This window comes from Bombyx mandarina, chromosome 18, assembly GCF_030267445.1.
Source record: "Bombyx mandarina strain Sakado chromosome 18, ASM3026744v2".
In the NCBI taxonomy this organism is placed as follows: domain Eukaryota; kingdom Metazoa; phylum Arthropoda; class Insecta; order Lepidoptera; family Bombycidae; genus Bombyx; species Bombyx mandarina.
The window spans coordinates 8,235,394-8,250,726 of NC_143224.1; the positions used below are offsets into that span (position 1 = coordinate 8,235,394).

The 15,333-nt window shown below is 36.6% G+C and overlaps 1 protein-coding gene across 9 annotated transcripts in view; it reads right to left on the minus strand.

Annotated features, from left to right (window-relative positions):
* Nucleotides 1-1,094: 1,094 nt before the first annotated feature.
* Nucleotides 1,095-15,333, minus strand: part of sgg (glycogen synthase kinase 3 beta homolog shaggy) — a 31,067-nt gene continuing 16,828 nt past the window's right edge. For 3 of the 9 annotated variants that reach the window (XM_089734590.1, XM_089734591.1, XM_089734588.1), the window contains exons 2-10: nucleotides 10,458-10,648; nucleotides 9,653-9,736; nucleotides 9,314-9,373; nucleotides 8,257-8,367; nucleotides 6,533-6,770; nucleotides 5,869-5,966; nucleotides 5,657-5,752; nucleotides 3,384-3,690; nucleotides 1,095-3,114 (exon numbers count right to left, since the gene is read on the minus strand). In XM_089734590.1, coding sequence (XP_089590716.1) covers nucleotides 3,074-3,114; nucleotides 3,384-3,690; nucleotides 5,657-5,752; nucleotides 5,869-5,966; nucleotides 6,533-6,770; nucleotides 8,257-8,367; nucleotides 9,314-9,373; nucleotides 9,653-9,736; nucleotides 10,458-10,648 — 1,226 coding nt within the window. In that variant the 3' untranslated portion in view covers nucleotides 1,095-3,073. The remainder of the gene's footprint in view (nucleotides 3,115-3,383; nucleotides 3,691-5,656; nucleotides 5,753-5,868; nucleotides 5,967-6,532; nucleotides 6,771-8,256; nucleotides 8,368-9,313; nucleotides 9,374-9,652; nucleotides 9,737-10,457; nucleotides 10,649-15,333) is intronic. The other 6 variants (XM_089734595.1, XM_089734596.1, XM_089734593.1 and 3 more) reach the window with 3 other exon arrangements.

Below are 15,333 nucleotides of genomic sequence, written 5' to 3' on the forward strand. Positions count from 1 at the left end.
AATCGGTCAATTTCTTTTTTTTAAGCCATCATCATTATACATTTAATCCTGAAAAACACTGAATTGACAATATAATTCAATTCAAACAGCTCCAATCTCTTATCCATTCTCTTCCCACCAATAAAAAATAATTCCAGACAAAATCGGTTTGTTTAATGGGATGAATTGGAGAATAAGATACATTAACCATGCCATAATTCTTAGTGTAACTTGGTGTAGGGTAGGTAATATAATAAATAAATTTTATATCATATCGACGCTTGAAAGGCAAACGTGACTAAGCGACAATAACTGCTTTGTACTTAAATGATAGGAAAAAAAATATATTTCTAGGTCTATTAAAATCATTTCAATCCTACAGCTAGACTCGTTAAAATAGAATTTTTTTCAGGTATTTCAACTTTAAATTAGTCTACTGTAAAGTTCACGCATTGTCGCTTAGTCACGTTTCAAGCGCCTTTCAAGCGTCGATATGATACTTGCCTTTTACATGTACAGGCAAACAATACGATAAAAAAATAGTAAATTCATTATCACTACATACTTTAAAACTCACGTGTAATAGCAGCCCCGTCTTGTGCCGCAAAACGCGACGGAAGCATGGGTTTAAAGTGCGGCACAGCCGTTTTACGTTGTAGGTATTCAGACGTCAACCTAGACGCGGGATGCCGACGTCATCGACGTTGTGATATAGAATAACTCCAAAAATAAGCGTGGAAAATTCCCGAAAATTTTAGAACAATGAATAAGCTATAATTCTTCACTAATTTGCTATGTAGACTAAGAACTATTATCAAATGTTAACATTTGTGGGCATAAATAGACTGCTTTACAAAGTTTATGAATCTGTTTATGAACTTTTTTTAGTAGGCTTACTTAGCTTACAGCAACTATCATCATATTTCTGTATTTAATTCTATGAACAGCACTAGTATTACTTTACCTTTGCGATTTTATGCGATACTTGCTTGCGGATTCGATAATAGTTTTTTGTTCCATTTTCGGATTTGAGGATAGCTAAGGTTAGCTGAGAGGTAGCTTGTTATTTAAAGCTGATAAATTGTTAGGGGAACTTTCGAAATAAAAAGCCATGGTTACTATTCATTTAATATTTACTTTATAATTATGTTATTTTCATTCATAACTAACAACGATATGGGTGTTACGACGTATTCAAATTCAGTAAAACAAATATTAAAACAAAATACAAATTTCACTCACTATTAAATTTAATATTACAGTAATAGTAATAAGAAAACTTTACTTTAAATAATTTATTATAAGTCATCATAACTCCATTTTCCAACTATGTATATACGAAATTCTCATGTAATTAAATGTGCACGCAAATCGTGAAAGTGAGAATTCAGTGGGATAAAAGACGTTCAAATATCGCTTCGAACATTCAGGTCACTAGTATGTTTTATAATTTTTTTTACACAAAATGATCTTTAGAAGCAACGTCGATTACAAAATTCATACAAGATAAGACTTAATAAAATATGCATATCTAAACTACCGTGTCTCTTACTGAGTCCGCTGCGGGGCACCGGTGACGCGCCGAGCCTCAGTGGCGCCGAGACGTCGCCGTGGCGCGGCGCGTCACTCCGATTGTGCTCCGTTAACATAATTATAATATAATATTATATTTACACAAATCGTAAACGTGTTTCTGAAAACCGATAAGCCTAAACGATGAGAAACTAAGCTTCACTATGTGTGATTTGAAATCGATGCGCCGAGCGCTCTCCTAACATACAATAATTTATAATTAGCAGTACGAAGGTACATTCATAGTATGCATGAATACACGCATGTGTATGTCGCACTACGGTCGGACACTGGCGATTTCCGTCAGATACCAAAAATAAAATTTGTCAATTGATCGCTCATACATATCGCGAATGTAATGTACAATTTTCATTACACAAGACAATTGTTTTTTGCCCACACTACTTCGTTAGTTGATGACGTCACATAGTATTAAACTTTTATAACTTCAAACGTTTATTGTTAAATTATGCGAGCTGCTGATTGTTGTTTTTTTTATGTTTAAAGCTCTGAGATGTGTAAATATTTCAACTACTTTGGTTCCACAAAATGTGCAACAAGCAATCGACATTTCACGAATAGGCTACTTCTACAGGGTGAGTAAGTTTTTGTTAGTCTACGCTAAGAAATTTTTACCAGGACCTAAAATGTAATAGTAAGCAAAAATGAAGTGCAAACCGAAATTATTCAAATACTTAAACACTATGACAATGAAATTTAGCATTACTATAACCGTCCTCTTAATAAATGACTACTAATAACAATAGCGTTCGCAATGACAAATTTATTATATATTATAGAAATATCATTTATTGAATATAGAATACAATATTATTGAAAAACTATGTCGTGACATTAGGTTACACGGCACATTATGTAGGTACATTACAACTATCCTCTGGATAAACGAATACACAGCAAAACATATCTAACACAGAAACTGCCGAGAAATGAAACATCTATTATTTGTGAAATACATCTAAAATTTATATTCCTTGAAATATTTTACACAAATACATTATATTCTGAGAAATCAATAAAATTATATTGAGAGATCAGTTTATGCTAGTTATAAAAATTTACAAAGTATGCTTTCTATGTTTGCAACAAAACATTTAATTTGCTTAGTCGAATTCAGCTCTATGTATATGTCGAGTTAGCGATACGACTCCCAACAATAAATACACTAATGCACTACTGAATAATGTCTTCCCTACAACAACACGGCCCAAGCGTGGTCGCTAACTGCGACCGCTACGGATAAAAGCGAAATTATCTCATAGGGCGAACGGACAACACGGACGACGTCACTAATAAAAACGGAATCGAGCAATCCGTCCATCGTCGGACGGACGGCCTCAGACTCGGCGTTCGAGGTATGTACACGAGGAGACGATCGGAGCTTACAAAAGTACAAAGTGATCACATCGCGGGTCAGAATCTACGGCGGATTTTCGTTTCCCGCCGACCGGGGCGGCTCAAGCTCTATCAAGTACGCTAGGTCGTCTCGGGGAGCGCGGGTCTAGGAAGCGTCGGCCGTCGCGCCGCCCGATGCCGCCTCACCTGTCGACAAATACAAGGTGAGCACCAGTGCTCGGACCGTCCGGACCGCTTAATTTTTTTTTTGCTTAGATGGGTGGACGAGCTCACAGCCCACCTGGTGTTAAGTGGTTACTGGAGCCCATAGACATTTACAACGGCTGCCCCACCCTTCAAGCCGAAACGCATTACTGCTTCACGGCAGAAATAGGCGAGGTGGTGGTATCTACCCGTGTGGACTCACAAGAGGTCTTACCACCTGTAATAAAGGGTTATTGCGAGGGTCTACGTACCTGGCGCGTCGTGGTCGGGCGCAGAGGAGGCGGCGGCCGGCTCGGACTGCGCGGCGCTGCGCGGCTTCAGGAACTCGTTGAGCGAGGGCTGGATGCCGAGCTCGTACTCGGTGAAGTTGAAGAGCGGCGGCAGCGGGCGGCCGTTGGGCAGGCGGGCGGTGGGCTCGCGCAGCTCGTCGAAGAAGCTGTGCACGCAGGCCTGCAGCGGTGACAGGCGCGCGCCCGGCGTGTACTCCAGCAGCCGCGACACCAGCGAGATGGCGTCCGGGGGCGTGCACGCGCGGAACACCTGGCGGTTCACGGGCATCTTTCGTATTTTATGATATATTTGTACCAAAATGTATACAGGCTATTTAATCGGGAGAGTCGATTTGTTAGCGGTGTGGTCACTTGACTCACACCGTCACAAATAGATTTCTGAAGATAGGTACTAAAATGTATACAGGCTATTTAATTAGGAGAGTCGATTTGTTAGCGGTGTGGTCACCTCGACTCACACCGTCACAAATAGATGTTAATATGGACTCAATAGATTTCTGAAGGTATGTTTTGTCTGAACATCTTCTTTCTTTTCTCTTATTGAGAACAGAGAGAGAAGAATCAAATCGAAGCTTCTTGCTAATCTGACTGTTGTATTAACTCATCGATTCACAGGTATCTCTGGATGTTTTTTTTTATGTATCGTTGAGATGTGAGTACAATTAACACTTTGACTGTGGTGAACTCGATGGGTTCGATTAGTGACGATATAATTTAACAAACTGTATCTTTCAAAATTAATTAGTTAATGCGATTATAATGTGTGGATGATGAAGTTATTTATTTTTGTTATTTTGTGCTGAGCCACGTGTCGAGTTTGCTCTTTTGATAAAAAACGGAAATAACATTACCGTAGAGGCTTGTAATGCGTCGTCCGACAATCCAAATTTTTAATATAATACTTGAACAAACTAAACACGTGTAGCACAGTGACGAATGCACACTGAACACCAACAAACAATCATTTTGAGAAATTGTCAGAATCAACCGAATTAGTTGTATGCGACTTTCAAGTCAAAGGCGATTTGGTATTCGTCTTTGGATGCGCTAAATGCCTTCATATATATTATGTCTCGCTTTACAATACTTTCAGCTTGCAAGTTTATTTAAAGTTTAACGTGATGTAAATGAAGGCATCTAGTTGAACCAAATAGCGGATTCTTACTCGGATGCGCTGGTGGTCAGTGGCAGTCTTGGGCATGGACATACGCTCCAGCATACACTGCAACGATGCGCGTCTGTTTAATCGACTGCCCATAGCAGCACCGCATGCATGTACCCCAGTGGAGTCTGAGCTCACTCGAGCAAGATGAGAGACGAGGGGACAGAGACATTCCTAGCACTTACATTCCGTACACTTGTAACTCAGATGTCGTCCAGAGACGTAAAACTGGACTCAGGATTACAAGTTCGTGGTAGAACGATCGTATGTTCGAGAAAAAAATCGGATATATAGCCCTAGTCACCTAACTGGACACTAACAGTTTCCTCATCATTTCACATAAATAGTAGTCTTCGTCTTAATTTCCTAATTAACTCTCCTCTACTACTTAAACGTGTTTTAAGAATATAATAATAGTTTTCTAGTACGGTAATAATTTGTCATGTCTCCTTCATGTAACATTCCCGTTGTAATGTCTACGTGCTGAAAATATTCTGCCTGTATTTTTTTAAGGACACAGAATACAGCGAGACACGTCCTGGGCGCATAGAAAATGCCGTGCAATTATCAGATATAGCGTCGCATACGTTTCCTAATAAAAACACGAAGTTTCAATGAAAAGTTTTCTTTAAATCCGTAGTAATGTATCGTGCATGTAATATACAATAACGATAGCCTAACAAAACTATGATTATGATAACAAAATTCATGATATAACGGATATTTATGAAGGCGACACTAAGGACTAGTCAATGTATGTGTTATCATAAATGTATCCAGGATGAAATTCATGTTTTATGCATGGATTTTCAAAGAAGAACAAATTACGATTTCATAAAAACTGATTCTTTTCATCACAAAGGTCTTAGATAATTTAACAATATTCAAAAAAAGTATGTCTATATTTGATAGATTTTTAAATTTATCTCTTAACCGATTACTCTGTTGTCTATGGACAGATTATTAAAATATTTTTGTTTTAGTTTGATACTCTCAAAGTGATCCCACTGTTAAGTTTATTGATGTATTTACCTTAATAATATTCTAATAATTATTTTGAGTATGTTATTACCTTCGCCCAGGGGTGACTCTTGATTTGCGGAAACTTAAATTCTGTATAATTTGGATTCATCTCTCGGATTTGTTCTCTTGTCGGTGTCCCTAAAACCTGTTAAAAAAGAATTTAATTATTTTATCAATTAAAACAATAAAAAATATACTAATACAGGAATCAAGTTTAACAATTTGGATATTATGATTGTGGACTGCAATTCTATTTATTACCTTGATAATTTCAACCAATTGGTCAACCCCGGAATCTCCTGGGAATATCGGTTGACCCAACAACAGCTCAGCGACAACGCATCCCGCGCTCCACACGTCTAGGAAATGGAAACACATATTTATAAACATTAAAACCATTGCAATATATTAGTGCGAATAGGAATGTAATATCTTTAATATTCTTTGTGAAAATATCAATTAGATGGGTGGACGAGCTCGCAGCCCACCTGGTTTTAAGTGGTTACTGGAGCCCACAGACATCTACAACGTAAATGGCGCCACCTACCTTGAGATATGAGTTCTAAGGTCTCAGTATAGTTACAACGGCGGCCCCACCCTTCAAACCGAAACGCACTACTGCTTCACGGCAGAAATAGGCAGGGCAGTGGTACCTACCCGTGCGGACTCACAAGAGGTCCTACCACCCGTAATTACGCAAATTATAATTTTGCAGGTTTGATTTTTATTACACGATGTTATTCCTTCACCGTGGAAGTCAATCGTGAACATTTGTTGAGTACACTATTTCATTAGAAAAATTGGTAGCCGCCTGAGATTCGAACACCGGTACATCGTTCAACACGTATGCACCGGACGTCTTATCTTTTAGGCCACGACGACTTCGTAGATCCAATTAGTTATATAATAGATATAAGAAACGTACCAATTTTCGTGGTGTAGTCGGTGGCGCCAAAGATGAGCTCCGGAGCGCGGTAATAACGCGAACATATGTAGGAAACGTTTGGTTCTCCGCGAACGAGGTGCTTCGCCGAGCCAAAGTCGCACAGCTTCAACACTCCAGTCTTGGGGTCAAGCAGTAGGTTCTGCGGCTTGATATCTCGGTGACAGATGCCCAAAGAATGAATGTACGCCAGACTTCTGAACAGCTGGTACATGTACAGCTGCGAAAAATATTACTACATTACACAAACATATCAATGAGGACTAACCTAAAATGTATATATTATTATAGACTATCATTAAAAAAAAGAACTACTTGTTATTACTACATAGCATAAAACAACGTCGCTTTTTGTGTCTCTATATCTGTCTGTCCCTATGTATGCTTAAATCTTTAAAACTACGCAACGGATTTTGATGCGGTTTTTTTAATAGATAGTGATTGAAGAGGAAGGTTTATATGTATAATAACAACCATTAAATAGTGGAGAAATCAATAATAAATTACAGTTTCCGAAGCGAAGCGAGGGCGGGTCGCTAGTTACAAAATATAATGCAACCTCTCCCGTAAAGTAGTTAACACGCAATGACAAATAATTTAAAGACTCCCAAACATTGTACGTACGCTTTACATTGAGTGTTCACTAAATCGTTTACTCTAATTAGGGGGTGGTTTCCTTATACTGTCTACACTGTTTACTCAGAGTAAAATCTTCAAATAAATGTCAAATATAAAAGTTTTAGTCTCCGTGACATAATGAACAAAAGAAGCCACTTTCAAAGGATAAGACTTATGCAGAACCCACAGGCAATTTATAATAAAAATACAACCCAAAAATATTTATAAATTTGCGTAATTACTAGTGCCTATAGTGAGCTCACATGGATAGGTACCACCATCCGCTCTATTTCCACTGCAAAGCAGCCAAACGTTTGAAAGTTGAAAGGTGAGATAGTCGTTATACAATAAAATTAAGACTTCGAAATCATGTCTCAAGGTGGATCACGACATTCACGGTATGATGGATTACGGTAACTCCTTAATACCAGATGGGCCGTAAGTTCTTTTACCGATCAATGCAATAAAAAGAGGGAAAAAACATTAATAACGTGGAATAGTGAAACGATTCTCGGAAACGACTTCTGCGATCAACGTGACGAGTAGTAGCCCACCCCAATAAGTATCAAATTATAGTGTTTTTTCTTCCTACCTATGCTGATAGCCTTGAGAGGCTATTTCATCTTCGCCCTAACGTGTAGGTGAACTCACGGGGCTCAAACCGAGAGTGTTATTAACACTGACCCTAGCAAGAGCAGTGCTTTGCAGAATCTACTGCCGGATCGAAAACGCGTCCCACTGAGAAGATCCGGCGAGAAACTTAGTGGGCTGTATCTATCTATGGGTTAATTTACTTGCCGAGCCCTTCGTCGCAAGCGACGGGTTCTTGACCGCTGCTTGAGGTACCTAAAAGCACCGTTAATGTATCGGGAGGATCCGTAATGACGTGGCTAATTATAGTAAGTATTTTCTAAAAAATAACTTTAATGTAACATATTGACCAATATAATATTATTCATTGAAGATCTATATGTATATGGACTTATAAGGTATTAATTAGAATAACAAGTATATTTTTTTCAAATCAAGACATTGTATTTAATTTTGCTCCTTCACACCTAATTAAAGAATTTACCATGCATACTTACCTTTATAAAACTAATGGGTATGGTTTGTTCGTCTTTGGAGTAATGACGCGCCACTTTGTACACGGTCTCGGGTATGTACTCCAGCACCAAATTCAGGTACACTTCGTCTTTCTGAAATCATTATCAGTTGTACCTATGTCAATGTTGCAAGATAATAGATAACAATTTACCTATTACGATAACTTTTTATTCGAAATAATATCTTTTAGATTGATTTTACTCAGATTGACTTTGTGGTTGACCACAAATTTGTTTTTAGCAATAAGTGATTTTGTTTATGAGAAACGATATAGCATGATTTCTTTTTGGTACATCTTAATGTTAGATAATTTAATTTAATTGGATCAGATTTTATATTAGAAAGAGAAAAAAGTAATAATTTATTTTGGCTTTAATATTAGTTCTAGGTCTTTTCTGGTTATTCTGCAAATAGTCATTACAAGTAATTTTATACCATTTACATTCATGGCCTTATTGAACTAGAGATGTTTTGACTTTTCTTTCAATGAATGATTTTAATGTGCCAATAATTATTACATAAATGGCCGTGTCGCTTTAAAAGCCCATGTCAAAAAGAATACAAGCAAACAGCGGTTAAATTCAGACAAGACTAATGATCAAAAAACATGATAAATGTCCCGACGTGTTCAATGGATTGTGATGTAAAAGCACTTAACTGGAAACTCACGATTCGTGATAGATTAAGATTGGTCTCAATTTATTATGCACAATGTTTTATTGGCGTTTGGAGGTTACCGGTCAATATTTTAAGGAGAAACGGCTTGTTAGTGAACAAATTAGTTTCGATGAATGAAGACTGAAATGGAATAGCAAATTGTTAGAGCAGTTGTTAGTCGTGATTGTTTTATATCATTCACGTCGATAAGACAGGAAGCGCGTGATACGTCACATTTTCACAATTTAATGTGGCACAATTAAAACTGTGTTGTAACCTATTAATTTTGAAAATATTGGTCGGTAACCATGAATCGATTTGGCAGGCCTAAATTGTGCGATAGCACACTAGCGTAACAATTTTATTTATTCATAAACATACTGTGACATCAAGGGTCTGCATTGCGTTTAACAGAGAACTGACTGCTGCGGGCACTGCCGCCTTCCCCAAAATAAAACACAAAACATAATCCTTAGTTACGAAACGTTTCAGAACGAAATTTAACGTTCATTTAATCCTAGTTTCTCACAATACTTATACACAATAAAAGGGCTTATAAACAGATCTCGCTTCTAAATGTTTATATTGACAAGCAAGCTGTCTAGAAATTATACTCTAGTAAGATACACAGTAAATAAGATGTTGTTGCTCAAAGGAATAGGCTTAAATAAGCGCGAATCTCCTTACAATAATAATAATTCTTCGATAAACATATCTCACCTTTTCGCCACTGGAATAAAAGAAATACTTCAGTTTCACAATGTTGCAATGCTCCAGCCGTCGCATGATTTGAAGTTCTCGGTTCTGTAACATATTGAAAAAAATGTTTAAATTTGTTAAATAATTTGGTTTATTTTTGGTGTAGTAATTTTAATATGTATTTTCTCCAAGATTGTATCTAACAAACACATATATTTCAACATAAAATATATCATTGTCTATTGCTAAGTGTATGAGATAAAATTATATTCGTCCCACATAGATACAGCCCACTGAGTTTCTCGCTAGATCTTCTCAGTTGGGCCGCGATTCCGAAGCGGTGGTACATTCAGAAAGGTACTGCCCTTGCTAGGGTTAGTGTTAGCAAATCGTCAGGCTGAGCCCTGTGAGTTCGCCTACATGTTCGCTGAATCTATTATAACCTTGAAGTTACTAGTAGAGGTAGGCAAAAAAAGACGCATTTTGGCACATGTGCGGTTGTGCGCTTTCCAATTTTATGAAGTTGGGTATTTCTTGTCCATTTTTATCTTTAGTATTTAAGTTTTATTTTTCTATATTTATTATATCGTTAAACTTTTTAATGAGGATATAAAAAATGAATCATTTTTACAAAGTTTAAAATTAATCGGACGGTGCGGGGGGGGGGGATGCATGACAAAAACAAGATACAAATTCGTTATATGATACATGATATTAGTTAGATTATGTATTTGATCCTCGAAATAATTACATAAGATGTATAGGTATGCTAAAAGGAAATAAATTATTTGGGGAATTTATACAATTTTAGTGCGATTTATTTTACCTTAAACCTCTTGTCCTGGAGCACCTTCTTGATGGCAATGAGCTCGCCGGTGTCACATAGTTTGGCTTGATAGACGACGCCGAAGCTGCCGTTGCCGATCAATTTCATGTCAGCATAGCTCACTTCCTGAGGCCGGTCAGGGCCCTGCCCCGGCGTCGCTACCACAGTCGTCACCTTTGAGCCGTCCTTGCCTGTAATTATGGATAAAAAAGATATGTATACATTTATTTAAGAATCTACTGTACCTACTATTAAACTAAAATAGAGCACAGTAATGTAAAAGAGGGCATGGCTAAATCTTCAAACATTTTAAGTTATTTATCATTCTTTTAATCTTGTATTGATTCTATCATAACCACATTTCCAGTCTTTCAATATTTTAACAAGGGCACGGTGTGACTTTGAGAAAAAAAAAAATTTAGCATACGGCCCACCTGATGGTGAGTGGTCACCGTCGCTCATGGACGTCAGCAATGCCAGAGGCAGAGCCAAGCCGCTCCCTACCATTAAGTACTCTCCGCAAGCCTCGTTTGAAGAAGGACATGTCAAAGCGCTCGGAAAACAACGTGGAGGGGTATTAGGAATAGTAAAGTGAGAATCTTTATAGATCACAACGGAGACGTAAAGTTGCTTATGAATTTTATAGTAAAATAAAACGCATTAGCCGTAGATCGGAATTGTAATCAGTATATTAAATAACTGAAGAGTTATGTCGTATTCATTATTCTAGAGATGTTATCAGCGGTGCGTTTCATTCAAACACAATTCATGATTATGTACTTTCAGAGTATTATTACGACAACATTATATTAATTATATGCATTGTGTAACATATTTTTAATCCATATTAGGTTAATAAAACGTGAAAGTTAAAAGTAGACATGCTAACACAGCATTGTGAACGGCCTCTCTAATGCAATTGAGTGTTGACGCAAATTAATCGATTTCACTGTCCACGTTACATAAACTACACAATAGCTGGGATACTTGAAACTGAAAAAAATGTTTTTTTTTTATTGCATTGGTGGGTGGACAAGCTCACAGTCCACCTGGTGTTAAGTGGTTACTGGAGCCCATAGACACCTACAATGTAAATACGCTACCCACCTTGAGATATAAGTTCTCAGGTCTCAGGTATAGTTAGAACGGCTGCCCCACCCTTCAAACCGAAACGCATTACTGCTTCACGGCACAAATAGGCAGGGTGGCAGTCCCTACCCGTGCGGACTTACAAGAGGTCCTACCATATATTATGTATCTACCGTTAGTGGTCATAAACTGTATTTAAACCGAAAATTTAAAGACCTAATCGTATAGTATATAATAGTAGACAATAGTCTAGAATCATCTTTAACATTACTAACCTTATTCCAAATTGAGAAATTGGAAAATATCTCGTACAACTACAATAAGTTACTAAATTTTTTAAAGTTAATGTTAAGTTAGTTAAAGTAAAGTAATTCAGGGTAAGTAAAAGATTCACCGACGTAATCAAATTCCATAGAAGCCACACGCGAACCCATTATGAATTTACAATGATAATGAAATTTTTAAAGTGAAGATATCTATTATTCATCCTTATTTACTGCTAATAAATATACGCTCTAAATCTAAGTGATTACGACACGGTCACTATCTCCGACAGCAAAAAAATAAAAATATTGAATAACATAATGTAATTCTTCAGTGCCCATTTCAGCTCCCGTAAATATTAAATGCAGGAGATAAACCTTGACCCAAAGTCTGTTTGGCAACTTTATTCTATTATATCCTAGAGCTATTGTGATTCAAATATTAGATTGTATCACTTAACAAAGGAAGAAAGTTTAACTCGTTACGTTATTGAATTTTGTAAATAAAGGGTAGGTATTAAAGCAAGTCGAAATGCGAATATTTGCAATATATATAAGTACATATATATCTATATATTAATACGTGAAGCAAAAACTTTGTATCCCTTTTTACGAAAATTGCGCGGACGGAGGACTATGAAATTTTCCACACTTATACAGAATATAGAGAAGAAGTGCACAATGCTAATATTTTTTTTTAAATAATGCATAAAAGATACATTAAATCAATAAAGAAATCATTACACACACTACATACCATGTATTTGACGCACACGCGCATGCATACTATTTATTGTCAAACTTTTGTTCTTGACGTCTATTGTCAAATTGAGAATAGATTAAATATTGTTTGTCTTTGTTAATATTTTTTATAGTGTAGTCTTGGCGAAATTTGTGATTATAGAAGTATAAAATACAACCATAATAGTGTACAAACTTACAATTCCAATTAATTATAGTCGAATTTCGACTACTGCGGGACCTCTAGTTTTTATTATTTGTTACTCTTCTATGACAAAACAAAGCGCAAGTTGTACGCAATAAAACTTTTATATGATAGCCTTTGGCATCGATCGAGATTGTTCATCTATATGCTATGTTTTAATTTGATCAATTAAACGATTGAAAACATTGAGACGAGTCGGCGAACAGGTATCATTTCAATGCTACCAAGACCTGAATAAAAAGGAATAAGACAAGGCAATCTTCATGACGAGGCAAAACCTTTTGTAGAAAACTCGACAGTGGAATAGTGACAATTTTAAGCCAGCGTTTGACGGCTTTTGATGATTGTGATTTCAATTGAATTGTTTTTTTCTACAAATTAAAACTGCCTACATAAATGTTTTATTTAACGTTTGGCACACAGTAGCTCCATAGAGTTGATTTGCGATGTTATCCACATCTAAATACATATCTGCTATATGTGAACTTTGAGTAGACAAGAAGCACTCTTCAAACTGAATTAATAATTCGATTTGATTATACACGTTTTAGACATTTTTGAACGATGAAGTACATTTTATGAAAGGAATAACATATGTTGATAGGAGGTATTAAAGTCCCCACAGAGATTTTCCACATTCTGCCTATTTTTGCCGTCAAGGAACAAACAGTTTTCCATTGCTGACGATCGAAGACTTAATATATAACTCGTTTGATAGGTACGGTTCTTAAAAAACAGCGTACATTGACGAGAATAAAACAACACGCTAATTATTGTCTACACGAATGATAAACTTTGTGTAATAGCACGACATAGTAATGACACGTCAGTTTCGCTGTACTTCATTTGATTAATGTTTTACGAGTAGTCGCGTTAGTGCTACACTGTATTCAGGAATGCCTTCTAAGCATATCAATGGTAATGAACATAATCTAAGCTTAGCGCTAATCTCTCAGCTCACAGACTGCTGGACTTAGGCCTCCCCCAAACCTCGTCACAATGACCGATTCTGCGCTGCTTGCATCCAGCGGATTCCCTCGACCTTCAACAGTCGTTAATCCATCTTTTGGGAAGCCTTCCAGTGCTAATTACTAAAATAAAGTAAATATAAAATAAATATGTCCTATCGGTCTAGAAATTTCCTTTTTTTTTTAATTCACAAGTCTGATGGGGATTTCGTCCGAAAAATAAATTCTTATAAATTAATGTACAAAATGTATAGTAGAAACACTGTGCACAAAATTATGTTCACCCCATCGATCATAACTTATCGATCTTATGTACATTCTACCCCAGGTTTATGTGACGTGCCACACCCATGAAACTTCTATTGACGCTAGACAAGCGCACTCCACCCTTGTTTATTTGTTGTTGCAGTATATCTTTTTATTACCTAGATTGGTAAATGAGCTTACACACCACCTAGTGACGCAAAATGTCTATTAGAACAACGTGAACGCTGCCATCCACCCTGAGACGTGAGGACAAAGTCACAATTGTATTGTATAACGGCAATTTTATCCTTCAAACTGGAATAGATGATTGCTTTGAGGCAGTAATAGGCAGGCTGGTGTTGTCAATGCCCTGCTTGCTACCAGTAATTACGGAAATCAATACATATATATTTTTTGCGAATTTGATTTCAATACATTGTTATTCCTTCATCGCGGAAGTCTTTTGTAGATGTATTTTTAACTATGCATTTCCTTTTGATAAAATAGATATCTGACTACGGGATTTGAAGATGGACATGGTCGCATAGCTTGATACGTGTACACCGATCATTATCTTTTACACTACGACATTAGGTAGTAAAGTAGTAAAAGTAAATAACGTAGATGGTCGCTTCTTTGTCGGGAGATTTAATATTGAAAATAGCTAAAATTTCGTACGGATGGGTATCCATGTGAGTTCACAATACGCCTTAACCCCAGTAAATGTGATCGTAATATGCTGGTTATATGGTTCCGAACACGTATAGGACCCCCACCGAAAGAGATGCATCGGTATACTCTATAAGGCTATGTTTTAGCTAATTAGCTTAATGTGAGTAATGTGGACTGTTAATTTAACTACAAAGTTGCTAAATTAAATCTGCAATCACACGTTCGAGGGTGGGCGGCAGCTATCACAGTGTGGTAACTCTGATCTCTCATAAACAACGTTAGTGAGCACTAAGCGTATGTCCATTTTGTATATTTTTTTGAATGCACATAGAAATTATACAGTAAGAACATAAGTTTTTGTAGATAGGTGACCTTAATCCATTTATGACTTTTGTTCCAGCAAACGATAAGAGCGACAAACATATAAAGGACGGGAAGTTTTACAACATCAGTAACATATACTATATTACTCACAACAAAAGGGAAAAGCAAAATATGTGACAGCGATTGTGAGAAATATTTGGTAATTGTTCGTCTATTGTTTTTAAAGTATAATAATAACATGAAAAGTATTTAGTTTAATAATAATTAAAGGAGCACAAAATTTAAACATCTTTGAAATACATTAAGAGACTACAAAACAGCAATAATATGCACGGTGTTTTGCAGTCTTTTTATTTTTCCTGGAGCGT